The sequence below is a fragment of the Magnolia sinica genome, chromosome 9 (genome assembly GCF_029962835.1).
Source record: "Magnolia sinica isolate HGM2019 chromosome 9, MsV1, whole genome shotgun sequence".
NCBI lineage: Eukaryota > Viridiplantae > Streptophyta > Magnoliopsida > Magnoliales > Magnoliaceae > Magnolia > Magnolia sinica.
Genome location: NC_080581.1, coordinates 2,391,398 through 2,408,251, shown reverse-complemented (window position 1 = coordinate 2,408,251; position 16,854 = coordinate 2,391,398). Strand labels below are relative to the sequence as shown.

Here is a 16,854-nt window from a genome sequence, read left to right as displayed (position 1 = left end):
GCCGAGGATTCCACATTATTATCATTAATATTATTTTATATACACACACTCACACGTCCTAAACGGGCATTCGAAAACGCACTGTCTATCGGATTGGGTTTCAGTGGATTCCACATTTAGCTTAGTTTAATTTACTGTATGACACGTGTACAATTTCTGTATGCTGCTCACATGCTGAGTGGACCAGATTTCAACCACGAATTAGATTGAACCAACCTGACAGATGGACTGGATCTCGCATCCATACGTGCCATTTGGCATGTGTGGCCTGTACAACGGCTTTATTGCACACGCGTTGAACTAACTGGCCAAAAGGTCGTTATACACGAATATCAGCAACCGACGATTTTTTCTCCTCCTCCGGATTTAAGCTTTCACACAAGATAAGCTTGGCAGCGTGTAAAACGCCTAAACTCTTTGGGCCCACCACGTTGTAAACGTGAAATCCACCCAATCCATCACGTGGGCTTCTCGATGCTTAGGTTATGGTGGGGCCAAAAAATTAGCCAGATCCACACCACAGGGAACAATGGGGATGCAACACAAGGGAAAAATAAAAAAATAAACACACACATGCACAACAGGCAAAGTAGAGAGGTTTTAGGTGCAATTTTACATTGTTCCCATTGGTGTGGCTCAAATGAGTTTGATTATCTTTTATATGCTTGGTTAAAATAGGGTTTATAACCTGATGGACGGAGTGGATTTCACATTTACAGCATGGTAGGGCCCAAAAGCTTGGGTGTTTTACACACCACCCTTGACTGAAAGATGCTCGGTAGCACCTTTGGTCTGATGAGCCCCCCGGAGGAAGACAGGTCATGGCCAGTCGCCAGTCCTAACCCTTCTATCACAGGAAGGAGAGAGAGAGAGAGAGAGAGAGGTCATGGCCAGTCGCCAGTCCTAACCCTTCTATCAGAGAGAGAGAGAGAGAGAGAGAGAGAGACCTAAGTGGGGTTTTGGGTGTAGGGCCATCAACTGTGGACCATCAAAATTGTCTGGTTTATAATCTCTCACTGATAAGATAGAAGTTCCGACGGATATTAACATCTCTACCAGTGTCCTAAGGCATTCAAGAATAGAAACAAACGGGAGCGAAAGAAGGCCGACAAAAAGCTCAGTTTATTTATAGCAAATGAAGAATAGTAATTACAAAATGTGTATGTACAAATTCAAAAAAAGATTTACCTCACATCTCAGATAAGAGGTTGCTGATTTTCCTAAGCTCCTTGAGAGCTGCCATGGCAGTAACTTGTCCTTTGCCACCCAGAATGTTTCTTGATAAGTTCTCCAACGACCCCACCTGGCCCCGATCTTGCTGGAATACTGACTCGATCACCTGCTAGGTGATTCCAATTGTTAGCTCACAACTGGTTTTTGATTATTATTTTTTATTTTATTATTATTATTTTTTCCATACTAACAAATGCAATTATGGAAGTAATATTTCCACCGAATCATCCGACTATGCGTGAGAGATTCAAGACACTCATCAGGTGGGTCACGCTTGTATGATATCAATGCAGGTTTTACAAGAATTTCCATAGTTCCCACATTCAATCGTGCCTGTGTAGCCCACTTGATGAGTGGACCCTGCCTGATTCTAGGGCCAGCACATTCAACATGGTGAGGCCCCCTGATGAGTGGCTTAAAGCTTGCACATGTGGCAACAGCTGGCACATGCACATACTTGTACAGGTGTGTGGGCTAGCACACCTGCTAGGAGAATTGTTGCTTAAATTACCATGACATGGTTTACTACCAGCTCTAACCAAATGCAAAACCCAACTAGAAATGCAAGAAAATGAAATGGGTACTCTTTGAAATCAGATTTCTTGCTGCATTCCACCCACCATTTCTCTGAAATGATTCGTTTGTTTCCTTTTCAATCAAAATAACTGAAGTATCATGCATGGTTTTAAGACTCAAATGAGTCCGATACAACTCATCTGGGTCGAGTCGAATTTGGTGGTTCAGGGCTGAATTAGTCAACCTGAATCTTCATATCTTAAAAGCATGGAATCAAGTCTAACAAGCTGAAAACCACTCTTCTATGAATTTGGCATTGGACAATAGCTACAGAAGCAGATATATTTCCACAGAAAGAAAGCAAAGAGGAAAACATGCTATAAATCAAACATCTTACCTGAATATTTTCGAGCATAGACTGTCCAAGATTCCTCAAAGTAACCATCACATTCTTGTCGGCCATGTCCGCCATGCTGGTGACTCCGGACGAATCAGGGCACCTGTCAGCAGTACATGTGACCAAGATTGCATTTTGACTACTCCCAACATTTGCTGGTGGCTTCTGTCCCTCCACGTTGGCACCTTTCTCGGAGGACACTTCGCTGTTGTTTCGACCTAACTTCCAAAACCACTGAAATTTACCAGATAGTGGTTTCCGCTCCTTCAAAACCATTGCTTGTTTGGCACCACCTGCTGCATCTGCATCAGACCCAGTTTTTGATGTGGCCGCTTCTGTGGGTGCAGAGTCTGGAAGTGGCCCATCATCTGAAATTGCGACGCTTGGTTCCTCTATGCTATTGATTTCGCAATCAATGTCATCTGTCGATAAGTTTGAGGCGACACTGCTCTTCTCTGAATCATTTTCATGGTCATTCTGTCTACTACAAGGGCTAGTTGATGTTGAGAAAATTGAAGAGTTCTCTTCACTGACAGCAGGGCCACTCAAACCCGTCTCTCCTTCAGTTGTACAATTGCAGTTCTTGTCAGTGGCATTTTGTTCGGTATGGTCTTCGAGGAAGACCTTATTCACCTCGGCCAAGAGAGGATCTTTAGTGCCTGAAACTCCATCACAGGCAGACTCCTCAAAATGCTCTTCAGATCCAAGCTCTCGGGACAAATCCTCAAGCAGCCTCCGCCGAACTGCAGTTCTCAAGTCCTTTCTTCCAACTGTGACCCTTGTTGAAGACGGGGCTGATTCCGCTCTCGACAGAATCACTCTCCCTTTCCCTGGTGACACTTTTATTCCCATCAAAATCGGGTCACTTTGATTTCCTTGCTTGAGTTCCTCTGCCTTGTGCAACACCCTCCACTTTTCTTCCCAGTAACTATCTGGAACTGAACTCAGTGGCGTCCTTGGAGAGTTTGAACCAGATGAATGGCCGTGATAGCCTGTGACTACTGTTGATTTGCTCCTACCTAAAGGCCCCAGGGGTGGCAATGGGGAGAAACAAGCATCGAGTGCAAGAGCCTGCAAGGACTTCGCCTTTTCAATTAACTTCTTCAAGTTTATTTTCTCTGGAAAATTCAGTAGCCTTTGGAGACATGTAGTCGCATTTTCAGTGGCCAGCAATGAAGATCTAAGGTGAAGAAGCATGGACACTGCTATGGCCACAATGAATGCCCCACGAGGTGAACTTAAGACCTTGAAGCTGTATTGACCATCATCTTCCGGACCCGATATCGATTTATCGTTAGCCGAAGTGAATATTTCATCCCAAACAATCAAGAGATCTTCCAACACGAATTCACGTCCAAACAACACCCGTAACCAGCGGAGTGCAAAGTACTGCGGTTCTACCCCAAGCTCAATGAGGTGGCTATGGAGAGACAAATCGACCATTGAAAGCAAATGGTACAATGCAGATGATGCTTCAATGACAGGAGGCAAGCCTGACGTAGATCCTACGGCAGGTGATGGAGAGAAGTAGTCCGCCATGGCGACCACACCACGGGCTCCGCTCATTAAAGCATCAAACATGCAGTACGCATCATGTTCCATAAATCTCTCAGATAAGAGAATACCCAATTCACCTTCAGCTCCATATGCGTCATTAAGTAACACTATGGTCCGTTTATCAGGATCGAGATCATCCAGACTGCTAGCTTTGGCTACACTAGACTCGGAATTGTTTTCATCACAGCGGCCTTTGGCCCACTTTGCGGAAATGGGAGAGCTGGTCATGGTGAAGTTGGAATTGCTTGCTAGAATGCTTTCTTGGAAAGACATGCCATCAAACTTGTCAATGAAATGATCTTCATAGAGTTCTCGCACTTGAGAAATATGTTGCACATCAACATGAAGAACATATAACAAAGGAGCCAAAAGTTCGTGCATCCCTGCAATGGAATCGGATTGAATCAAATGGGACAAATGCATTTTAGACCAAAATCAGATTTGTGAGGAGGTGAAATGGTGAATACAAGAACCAAAAACTTTTCTGAACAACTACATGTTCCATACATCTAAGCATAATCCTGATTTTGGTAGGCCTCATGCATTTCACATCAGATTTGTCGCATTCAGTCGGACTTTTTCCTCCACATGAGTGGAATTACTGAAATTCTAGACAAAACTGAAACACTGCTAATTGCAATTATGCGGAGGAAACGTGGTTATAATGCACCATCTGACGTGGAGTGGACGGAGACCCACTAAAATGGGATTTTGACTTAATCCCGATTATGCAGGAACCCCTACCCAAACAAACCCTTAAAGTTCATAACCATTGTGATTGTTTCACCAAAAGCAGTAAATCGAGTTCCCATTTGAAAGAGAAGACATCATAAACTGAATTTTTTAACTTATTGGGGAACAGTTTAAAATTGAACTTTTTATTTATTGGGGAACGATCCAAGGGTGGTAACTGGGTAACTTGCCTTGTCTGTAACCATACTCTGGATGTCTAAGGCACCACAATAGCAATATCCTTCTTAGCATGGCCTGACATATGGATGCCTGAAAGTAGCTCCCATGCTCTGGATACAAACGAGACAAATCCTGATCAACCATTTTCTCCAGCTCAGCATTGCGGAAGAAACGGCCCCACATGCTATCTGCACAGGTAACAAGCTGACAGTGAACACCGAAAATTCTGGAGAAAGAATGAGAGACAATTGGTATAAAGGCAAACAAGAATCCAAACTCATCATCAATTTCAGATGAAAGTATAAAAATAGAAACTAAAATTACCTGGATTTTGTGATAACGGATTGTCCATGACAGGATCAGGAGATTTATCTCTGTCCTTTAAAAAATGTGGATCAATTAGAAGCCGTCTTCTCAATCCAGCATATCTGCAAAGAAGGTGACTTAGCTTTGATGCATAATATAATAAATTCTTTTCAAAACAACTAACTCATTGCCCTTAAAAGCGAGCAAAAAACAAACAAACAAACCCAGTTCAGAACAAATAACAAAGAATGAAGATGAAAGATAAGATACATCTGAGCACAGTAGGCATGGAAACTCAATGCACTGACTATCGACAAGAAACAAGTTTGCGAATGAAGATCCAATGTGCCAGTATATTGAACGACGTCCACAGTCAGGTTTAAGTAATCCCAAAAGAGCATCCCATTACACCAAATTAAAAGATTGAATCTCTATATAACAGAAAGATTGTGTGAGGGTGGCAATGAGATCACAAAACTATTATGGGAGAACACCATAATATACTACAATAAAAAAGCCACTAGATATCCTTCGAACAAAACAAAAACAAAACACCAAAAAAGAAACGAAAAGGAGAAAACCCTCAATCATCAGTTCATCACAGAAATTACGGACATGTACACCATAAGAAGCCCAACTATCCATACCACCTCTAGTCGCCATTAATCAAACCAGCACGAAAGAAAAACACATTTGCAGAAACTCAACCGAAATTCATCAATTGCAAAGAAAAACAATAAAAATGCAAAAGACAGATTGGACACTTCAGATCTTAATCTGTGAGTTACAACACAAACATTATTTTTTAGACACATACACGAACAAATCGCCACTGTAATTTAGCTCAAACCCAAACCCAAAGAAGCAGCCTGTGAAAGAAACCATGTGCAAAACATAATTAAAATTCATTGCAATGGGAGAAAAAAGATAGCGAAAAGAACTCTAATTTCCTAATCCTCAGAAAAAACCAAATCAACAGCTCATCTACAATACTTCAACCATACAAAATCCAACCCCCCCAGAAAGAAAACCAAAGAAAATATTTATTTGTGTTCTGAGTATCGAAACACAAAAAACAACAGAATTAGATGCAACCATATGAAGAGGAAGAGCTACTGTATTTAACCAAACCTTACCTCCTTCAATAGCGAAGTGTATAAGATTCCCCTCCTAGAAACATCAAACCATACCAAAAACAAAATAAAAACAGTGCCCTTTTTTTTGTAATTCTTCCAAGGATGAAAACTCCAAACAGCTTTGACATTGACACGCTGACGAAAAAACCAACCCAATCAAATCTTACCTTCTTCAAGAATCTGTGGTGAAAAACTGCCCTTCCCATGCAACAAATCATATAAATTACAAGCAAAGCACTTAGTGCAATTCCAAGAATCAAACACCAAAAACTCCCCAAACAAAATCAGCCACTCAAGACAAACATCCAATCTAATAAACAAAACAAAAATAAAAACACTTTCTTCATATGGTTCCCAGCACCAAACCCCACCACCCCCACCCCGCCAAAAAAAAAAACTCGAAATTAAAACGTCCAATATCTTGAGAATCTGTGATAAGGAAAAAAAAAACCATTCCCACACACATCAAAGCATACAAATCAAAATCATATTACCACCTTCTTTTGTAATTCCAAGCAATAAATCCCAAAGAAAACTCCAAAATGAAAACCACCCAACTGGGAAAAAAAAAAACAAATTGAGCTTCCATGTTTGAATCTATGACAAGAAAACCGTCTTCCCATCCATCAAAACATACAAATTCTAACCAAGATACTTCCTTTATGCAATTTCAAGCATCACAACCCAAAATTTCCAAGAAACCCAGATGAGAAAAAGACAGAATTTCATTGAATCTTACTTCCTTCGAGAATCTGCGGCTACACGGCGAAGATCTTCAATCGAAGAAGACGAAGCAGACGGCAAAATCCCGAGATCTATACGCCATCGTACGCCTCTGAGATCAGAGAAAGGAGATATGAGAGACAAGCTTTGCGAAGAAGAGCCGAGAACGGACGCCACCGACGCTGAAGATTCAGGCAATGTCAGCTCGGATGGAGCTGGTACCATGGTTTTTCTGTAATTTCTTACAGACCCAAACGCCCTTTCTTGGAAACAGAAAAGAGATTGGATTTATAGAGAGAGAGAGAGAGAGAGAGAGAGAGAGAGAGAGAGAGGGAAAAAAGAAGGAGAAATTGTTTTTTTTTTCGTTGGGTAAAAAAGAGAGAAAAATGTAATTTTTTGGGGGAAAAAATGAAGGAAAAAATACAGAAATTGCAGTGACAGAAGGCTTTTCCTTTTCCTTTTTTTTTTTGTGGAGGAAAAATCTGAAATATTGGGGGAAAAGAAAGCTAGAAATGAAATTACAGGAGGAACTTCTGGAGGAAAAAGAAGAGATAGAGAAAGAGAAAGGAGAGATATAGAAAGAGAAAGGAGGGGCTGAAAATGAAAATTACAGGAAGAAATTTAGGAAGAAAACAAAGGAGGAACTTCTGGAGGAAAAAGAGGACGAGAGAGAGAGAGAGAGGGATAGAACGGAAGAGAGAGAGAGAGAGAATGAGAAGTTTGTTTCTTCACACAAAGCTCTTTATTGACTTGGAAGAGCAGAATAGCTGTCTCCTTCTTTCTTCTGTACAATGTCTTTAATGGCCAGGATTTTGCACAGCTCCACACGCTTCTGGATCAGCCCTCCAATAAAAATCACAGGTGTGAGATTTCATCTTTCCATCATGTGGACCCCACTTTCTAGATCTTCAATCAGACCATTCTACACCATTGCTAGCCTACAGTTGACAAACACTAATCGATGCCATCCATTTGTTTTTGTAAATTGTGGCCCACCTCAGGAGAGAAAGCATACTGCTCTCCCATAGTTCATACGTGTGTTTTCGGCACGTGCGTCTACGTGTGAATAGTCAGTTGTCCAAGCGCGCGTGGAATTTTACTAAGATCCTTGTCAGACCAAACCTTCTAACCAGAAAGGCGGAACGAAAAACATGTTCCATAATCCACTATTTAGGTGAGAAATTAAATCCTGTACATGAAAACATATTTTCAATGTATACACGGGCTGTTATATCTGGAATGTGGGACCACATTTAAGTAATCTATACCATTGATTCATCGATTCGAACTAGATTATGCTTATCTTAAAAATATTTCAAAGCTATTATAGAACAAAGACTAGTATATAATTTAGTTGAATGTGAACCGTTCCTATTTTATCTTTTAACCATATATCCATACGCAAAAAATTGAAAGTTTAATATTGTTCTGTCCTGTAGAAATTTGAGCCCTAGTCTATCCATGGTGGGCCACAACATTCCAATGGTTTGGATTACGATACATTGGTCCCACTTTCACTGTTACGAACACGTGTGTATGCAAAATTCGTGGGCCACGTAGCACATGGTTACTCTAATTAGGAGTATTTAATTAATTTGTGATGTGCACGCAGCGGTACCCATATAATCACCTGAGAAAATTACCACTGTGCACGCTACCTTTTATCCAGCGTCTTTTATGAAGAGAACAAAACTTACCTTCCCAACTTAGACCTTGCACGTACGGAGGGGGCATTTCACGACGAAAATACCCCTGCTTTTTACATAGCATTGCACGTACGGGCAGGAGTATTTTCGTCCTCAAATGCTTTGTCCGAACGCGAATTGCGTCCCACCCCGTCCGTCTTCAGCTGGGAACGGGCAAGAGGTATGAGTGGCCACCTTGATGTATGGGTTTTATCCACACCGTCCATCTATTTAAAAGTGTAATTTTATAAAATAGGACCAAAATTTAATAAGGTCCAAGTTTGAAGTGGACCACACTATAGGAAGAAGCAGTGAAAATGATGCTAACCATTGAAATTTTCCTAGGGCCCACCGTGATGTTTATTTGCCATCCAACCAATTCATAAAGCTACGTAGACATGGATGAAGGGAAAACATAAATATCATCTCGTTCCAAAACTTATGTGGCCCCCAAGAAGGGAAAACATAATCCCCATTGTGTGGTCCAATTTTTTCTTGGATTTTCCTCATTTTTGGGACTGTCCACTGAAACGATACATGAAATTGGATGAACGGTGTGGATAAAGCCCAAACATCACGATGGCCACTCAAAGCCCTTGTCCGTTCTGAGCTGGAGACGGCATGGTGGGACGCAATCATCGTTCCACTAAATTTACCAAAATGCACCTCCTATTAGTAAGCCTTAATTACGTGGGATACTTTGTTGGATTATCGCCGGTGATTTTCAATCCGTCAATATGTCCATGATCCGCATCTGCGTCCATCCTAACCATTTCTAATATCCACGGTCTAGATTGCTCGATCTGGGCATAATCACATTCATAATGGTGCATTTGGATAGGCCCACATTCAAGTGTATTTTCTTCATTTAAGACTTCTATTATAAGGGCCATATCCATTATCAGAGACAGCTGTTGTATCATCAAATGCTATACAGGCGTTTTTCCTGCCAACATATCACGCATCCAATGGGAAGCGGATTGCGTAGTGTGTAAGGTAACTGCGCTAAGCGTACTGAGTAAACTCTGTGGGGTCCACCATGATTTATGTCTCTGATCCGCTCCGTTAATCCATTTTACTAGATAATTTTAATGCCTTATCCGAAAAATGAAGCATATATAATGTTCAAATGTACCACACTACAGGAAACAGTTGAATTTAACATCTACCGTTGAAAAAATCTTGGGGGCCACGGAAGTTTTGGATCAAGCTTATATTTGTGTCTTCCCTTCATCCATGTCTTTAAGATCTTATAAACAGGTTGGATGATAAATAAACATAACCATGGGGCTTGGAAAGGTTTCAATGGTCGAAATCATTATCCTCATTTCAGCCTGATCTGATGGGCATAGTGGGGCCCACATAGTCAGGTCATCAGGTTTCTAGGCAACCCCCATAGGTGAGCCCCACATGATTATCACTTGGTATTAAAATCATACCGATCGGCTCATTGGGTGGGCCACACTAGCACACTTAATAAAATGGTCGTCCATTGATTTTGATATTGTGTCCCAACGGATGGTTGGATCCACTTGATTTTTAATATCTTCTCTCACCATTGTGTGGCCCACATTTTCTACGGATTGGATATCCCGGAAAAAATGTCTTTTTCATACGATCATTTTTCGTCGTACGGTGGAAAAAAGAAGTTAACCATGGGTAATTTGGTCATAGTGTAGAAAAATGTTAAGGGTGTTTTCGTAATTTCATTCTAAAAGATAAAGGGTTGGAAAAAGGTTAGGAAATATTATTATTATAAGAAGTTGGATGATTGGACGAGCAACTAACATTCTCCCCAGGACGATTTACACCCACTGAAGCATCCACCGTACACGTGGCATGTGTGGACCTTTGAACCGTCTAAATTATCCACCACATACGTGGCACGTATCTAATCGTTTCGGCCATTATATAATAAAAGACGGTTCTTGTATTTTTATATTTATGGGAGCGGATTAGGTGTTACCCGGTAATACTTTAGTGGGTGTTACCAAGACCGTATGGGGCCCACCTTGATGAATTATTGTATATCCACGCTGTCTATTCGTTTTTTAATCTCATTTTAGACTTGATACCATAAATTAAGCAGATCCAAATCTCAGGTGGACCACACCACTGGAAACTGATGATTGACCATTTAAAACTTATTATGGGCCATATAAGTTCTAGATCAAGCATATATTATTATTTTCCCTTCATCTAGGTCTGTTTGACCTTATCAACAGGTTTGATGGAAAATAAACATTATGTTGGGCCCTAGATGTGCCCTTGTTTTTTTAACGGTGAGCGCTCAATCACCACTATTTTTTGAAGTGTGGTTCACCTAAGATCTGAATCTACTTAAATTTTGGTTTCAATTACTAAATAAATCTGTAAAAACGGATGGACGGAGTGGATATATAACTCATTCATGAATGTGGGCCCCACGGTCAGGGTAACACCAACTAATTAGTCAGCTAACATCTAATCCGCTCCGTTTATCTATGCACCTTTGATTCGACGTTTCGTCAGTTTCTGGTGCAATTTGATTCCCAAGTAGTAAATTTGTAGTGTTTGAATAAAAACGTAGGCTTCCTTGCATTATTTTTAAAATACAGCAATATTCTTCGGATATCCCGGTGGTAGGCGGCGTACACTTCTATGTTAGTTTAGCACAGTTTAAAAAATGCTCTCAGTCATGCTCGAGCGCAGCTGATTTGTAGCTATCCTGACCGTCCAAATTGTGGGTCCCATGATGGATGAAGCATATCTGGAAAATCATGCTCATCGAGAAATCCTAACCTTCCAATTAACAGTAATCAAGTGGATGGTTGAAAGTAAAATAGCAGGAAGCCCAAATTCGAAGACCTACTGCAGTTTTTTTTTTTCTTTTCTTTCTTGTAATGCTCCATCCACAGAAGTTTGGACGGTCTGCATTGCCGTACCAGCCTATATGATAATGCAATCTCTCCAGTACGGACGTCGGTGGTGTCGGTGCTGGAAAAGCTCTGTGGGCCACCGTGATGTACGTGTTTTATCCACGCCGTCCAACCGTTTTTCCAGCTAATTTTATGCATGAGCCCGAAAAAGAGTCCACGCCGTCCAACTGCTCTGTGGGCCCATATGATAATGCAATCTCTAGGAAGTTTTCAATGGTGAGCGATCAATCACCACTGTTTCCTGTAGTACCGTCCACCTAAGATTTGGATCTTCCTTATTTTTCGGCTCATGCAATAAAATGATCTGATAAAACGGATGGACGGAGTAGATATATAAGAAAGGTTATCAAGGTGGGTCCCACAGTTGCGGATCCACGACCTCCGAGGTTCCCAGTATCCACCGAATCCGTGTCCGTCACATCCGCGATCTGACGATACTGTACATTACTTGGTTCTTAATTAAATAGGCTCCCTCAATCCGCTCCCCCTTTCCATCCCACCAAGTGATCCAAACCGTTCATTTAGAAGATCCTACACGGTAAACATAGAAACCTCAGAGATCTTAATCGTCCGGAGAGAGCTAGTTAGAAACTTTGGTCCCAAAAGCAGTTCCTAATTCACCCTTTAATGGACGGTTATGACCATCGGTGCAGAAAAGCAGTTCGTAATTCACTATTTAACGTCACTGATTATCTCTGATGAGTAAGATTTCTGTCCATATAAACCATCAGGACTGGTTCTTTTAGATGAACGGTGTGGATCATCACATGGTGGGTCAACAGCGCATGTCGAGAGCCTTTTTAGCTACCAAACATCTAAAGAGGAATTATTGGATATGCGACTCACGGGATATGGTACATGGAGCATCGGAACCGGAATATGGTAGAGACATCTCTGCACAGGACACGTGGCAGTATGATATATCTATCGGGTCCACCCATATAGTGGCCTCAGGAGGGCTGGCTTAATTTTTTAAAAATATTATCCTATGGGACAATCCTATCCGTTACTTTTCCTACAGTTTATCTCCCTGCATTTTGACCGTTAATTAAAAAAAAAAATCTATTATCTTTAGTGGCTCAGATCCTATCGATAAGATTGTCTTTTGATCCGATGGATAGACGGACTTCGTTGGCTCCTAACCCTTCCAAGTTATACGGTAGAAAGGTAGATCTACCATATTCCGGTTCTCCCGGCTCCACCGAATGATCTCGTTGAGATCCACTGACAAGTGGGGCCACGCACTCAAACCAGTACGTCTTTAATGAGAAATCGCATTATAGGGTCCTCGACCCGAGGCTCCGCACGGCACGGTGGGTTAAAACGAGTTTGGGAAGTGACCCGAGTTCAGACCATTGCTACGACTCGGATCGACTCGTTCAACACTGAGCCAACTCAAGACACAAGTGAGTCTTAGTTAAGGCGACTGGGGTGTGCCATTGTACCAAACCAATCGGATGTTTGTCTCAGGGATGAACTTGATGAGTATCTCTGAACTCCTCCGATATTTCTCAAATCCACGGTGAAAAAAGTAAGGAAAATAGAAAATAAATTTTATAAATTAGTCTTAGTTAAGGCGACTGGGGTGTGCCATTGTATCAAACCAATCGGATGTTTGTCTCAGGGATGAACTTGATGAGTATCTCTGAACTCCTCAGGTATTTCTCAAATCCACGGTGAAAAAAGTAAGGAAAATAGGAAATAAATTTTATAAATTTTATAATTTGACTCGTGAATGAAAATGAGTTCACGGCCATTTTAAGTAGGGATATTAAGTCATGGGAGAAGTTCCGAAATCAAATTATAACCAAAAGTCATAGAAATCTCAGCTTACTATAAATAGTAAACTTACTATTTATAAACGTTTGTGATGTCTACTGCATCATTGTGCATGGTTTTCAGCCAAGAATGGTAAGTGTCCTATTCAGCTGTCATGATATTCTCCTAAGTATTATTCTAAGCACTTTTTATGTTGGACACAATTCCTAAAGTCCAACGAATGAAGAGTTATACTCAAACTAAAACTTACTACAAATATTAAAAACGAAAATAAAACGAATATTTGGCCGTCGATTTGATGGTATTTTGAAAATTCGGTGGGCATCCATGGTAACTCGTCCTACTCTAAAATCATATATGGTAGGTCGAATAACTCATTCCAGATTGCGAGATATGCTCGATTCAAGGTTTGACGGTCCAAATCACTTCTACTTACAATCGGGCCTCTTCTAATCTATCTTAGCCATGAAATTGTCCACGACCCGCTCTACATCAATGTTGTCAAATCCAAGATGACTTGGATGAGTTCACATGGAGAGTCAAAAGACTCAGCAACCAGGATTGACCCTTTGAGCTTAAGTTGGGACTAGGATCAACCCTTTAGGCCTACGTTGGGACTTGCCCAAGTTGGAGCTGAATAGGTCCAACTCACTTGAGTCAGAATGACTGATGATAGAGTTGTACATGAGCTGAGATGAATTGAGCTTGACCCAAGTTTAATTTGACTTGTTTACGTGATATTGTTGTTCGAGCTTTACAAAAGCTAAGCTTTGAGCCTATTCATACTTTTTTAGCTTGTATGAATTTGAGCTTGGTTTGATTTGGTACAAATATCCGAGCTGGGCATAAATAAGTTAAGTTCAAATAGGAGTTAGTATGGTTTTTTTTTTTTTTAATAAAACATAATATGAACTTTTATATGTATAGTTAGCACTATAAAATTATGTTAAAAAAGACTGATAAAAAAATAATATAAAATTTATCTACTATTGGATAATAATAATGAACAAAAAATTACAAGTTAAAACATAAGTATATATAAGTCTTAGAGTTTCCAATCACATAAGGTCATAAATTATGTATTATCCAAGTCGTCATGTATATGTATTCCGCACCGTCCATTGGTTTTTACATATCATTTTAGGACACGATCCAAAAATTGAATTATATTCTAAACTCATGGATCACAGTATAGGAAACAGTGTGCATACAATTTATGAGCCAAATCAAGCAGAATCAAACCAAGCTTTGAGCTAAGCCAAGCCGATATTGTTCTAGTTTGAGCTTGATTTGTTTTTTTAAATGAGCTTGACTTCGAGGCTTGGTTTAATTTTAACTTCTATTCAAATCAATTTAAGCTAAGCTTTTTCAAACTAACCCGAGTTAAGCTTTTGAGCTGGCTTGGTTTGTGTCTAACTCTATGGTTGAATTCGAGTTGATCCAACTAGTAAAATTATATACGAGCCAAATTGGACTGATCTCTACTCCAACTCAGCTCAGCTCGTTTAGCCAAGGGGCTTGGCTCGAATTTAGCTCAGCTTGATCATCGAGTGGACCTAGTCAGCTCGGACTGATTTGATAATCGAATCGAGCTGAACTCAAGCCAGGTTCGAGCCAATTCGAGTTAGGTTCGAACTAATTCGAGTTCTAGCCAATTTCTGAGTTGCTTCGAGTTTTATTTTTTGTGCAGAAATAAGTTTAACTCGTTTGATCAATTTGGCTTAGTAATTGTAGACAAAAGAAGTGAAGTTAAGAATAAATGAACAATAGAATCAAAAGCTCATACATCGAAATCTATAATAAGTTAAACTAAATTTTAGACAATATCCTATTCAAACATTCAAGTTAGGAATATGTATATATACTATATTTATACTTGACTAAGCCGAATTGAACCAAGGTTCGAGCCTAGCCAAATTGAGCTAGCATACAGTTCGAGCTCAAGCCAATTTTGAAATGAGCTAGGATTTCTAGCTCCAATCGGCCCACAGAGATCATTCAGCCGAACCAAGCCAAGCTAAATCAGGCTAAACTGAGCAAGCTAACCAAGCTGCCTTGGTTTGTGTTCAGCTCTACCAACCAGTTAAATCCAACCTTTTCAAGTCTTAAAATCATGTTAGTAAGGGACCACTGTAGTCGCACCAAGAATCTCTCCCATTGATTTGAATGGCTTTAAAAAAGGTTGAAAATAGAGATACTCCTATCCAGCGCATTCCAACTATAAATTATCATCCATGCAATGGAAAACTTCCAATACGTCATATATGGGTGACATCCAACCAATCCAAAATTTTGGCTCACCATGAAGATAGTCTTGCATAAAAATCAGTCCCATCCAATCATCAAGTGGACCACACTTGTATTTGTTATTTTTTAGCAATTTATACATTATTTTCTATCGAGCGCATGGACCATCCAACCCATCCATTAGGTTATCCCCACCATAAGGATCACCTTGTGTAAAAATCATCTGGCATACCCTACTTGTATATATTTTTTTATTTACCAGCACAACGACCATACCCCCTTGCTAAAATGCCAAAAGAAACCTATCCTACGTTTGAAATATCATGATATTTAGTGTAACCAAACGAACCCTAGAGCAACTATTGAGGAACAATAGAACATGCAAAGAACAAGATATAAGAATATTGATGGTAACACATTTGTATTTTATTATTTATGTAAGAAACGTTTGGAGGTTGCCGTCTTGAAGATAGGTTGCATGTGGCTGTCATCGCGTCGCCATCATTGTTTTAACTTTGTTTTACCGATCAGGGTTCCTTTTCTAAATCCTAACTTACCTTGAGAGGGACTCCTGCAGTTCTACCAGTGGTGATTGGTTGTCCACCTGATATCAACTCTCTTCCAAAACTACATCGGATTCAAAATGCTTAAAAAGATTGTTCTGGATGAGTAAATATGGCTAATTTTTAAATGAAGTGATCTTTGTGGTGGGGCCAAGTTATTGGATAAGTTGGTTTTAAGGGTGGAGATTGGGTACTACCCCCATCAGGTAGGTCCAGTCTTGTTAGGGGCTTTGTGAGGTCCATTTGTAATGTACTTGTTTTATCCATGCTGTTTATTTATTTTGACAAATCACTTTAGGTGATGAGTTCAAAATGAAGTAGATCGATTGCTCATTCGTATCACCCAGTAGGGAAGCAATGGAAATCGAAAGCCTATCATTGAAAACCTCTCAAGGACCATGGAAGTTTTGGATTAGCTGATTTTTATGTTTTTTCCTTTGTCCGAGTTTGCATGACCTTATGAATAGGTCGAATGACAAATAAACATTATAATAGGTCCTAAGAAGGCTTCAACAATAAAGTCATTGTCACTACTTTCTATAGTGTGGTCCAATCGAACTTTCTATCTACCCTTTTTTGGGTTCATGACCTAAAATGATATTTCAAATTGGATAAACAACTTCAATTATATATATATATATATATATATATATATATATATATATATATATATATATATATCTCTAACCTTTGGATTTCGATTCTTCAGCCAAACAAGATCGAAGCGAACTTTTTTGATAACTCATCATATCTGTGAGTCTCGAAAATCTGAACGGTCCACATGAAGCAGAACCTCGTAACATCCCCTGGTACCAATTTTTACTTTGAACCAAAACTTTAGTGGGCCATGAAAAATGCAAACAGTTTTTTCCCTTGATTTGA

The 16,854-nt window shown here is 40.0% G+C and overlaps 1 protein-coding gene across 1 annotated transcript; it reads right to left on the bottom strand.

Moving 5' to 3' along the window:
* Positions 1-1,096: 1,096 nt before the first annotated feature.
* On the bottom strand, positions 1,097-7,446 carry LOC131256645 (uncharacterized). Its single transcript, XM_058257596.1, has 5 exons — positions 6,797-7,446; positions 4,940-5,043; positions 4,627-4,803; positions 2,147-4,086; positions 1,097-1,339 (listed from the first exon to the last, which is right to left on the bottom strand). The coding sequence occupies exons 1-5, from the start codon at positions 7,003-7,005 to the stop codon at positions 1,190-1,192; spliced, it is 2,580 nt and encodes an 859-aa protein (XP_058113579.1). The 5' UTR covers positions 7,006-7,446; the 3' UTR covers positions 1,097-1,189.
* Positions 7,447-16,854: the final 9,408 nt, after the last annotated feature.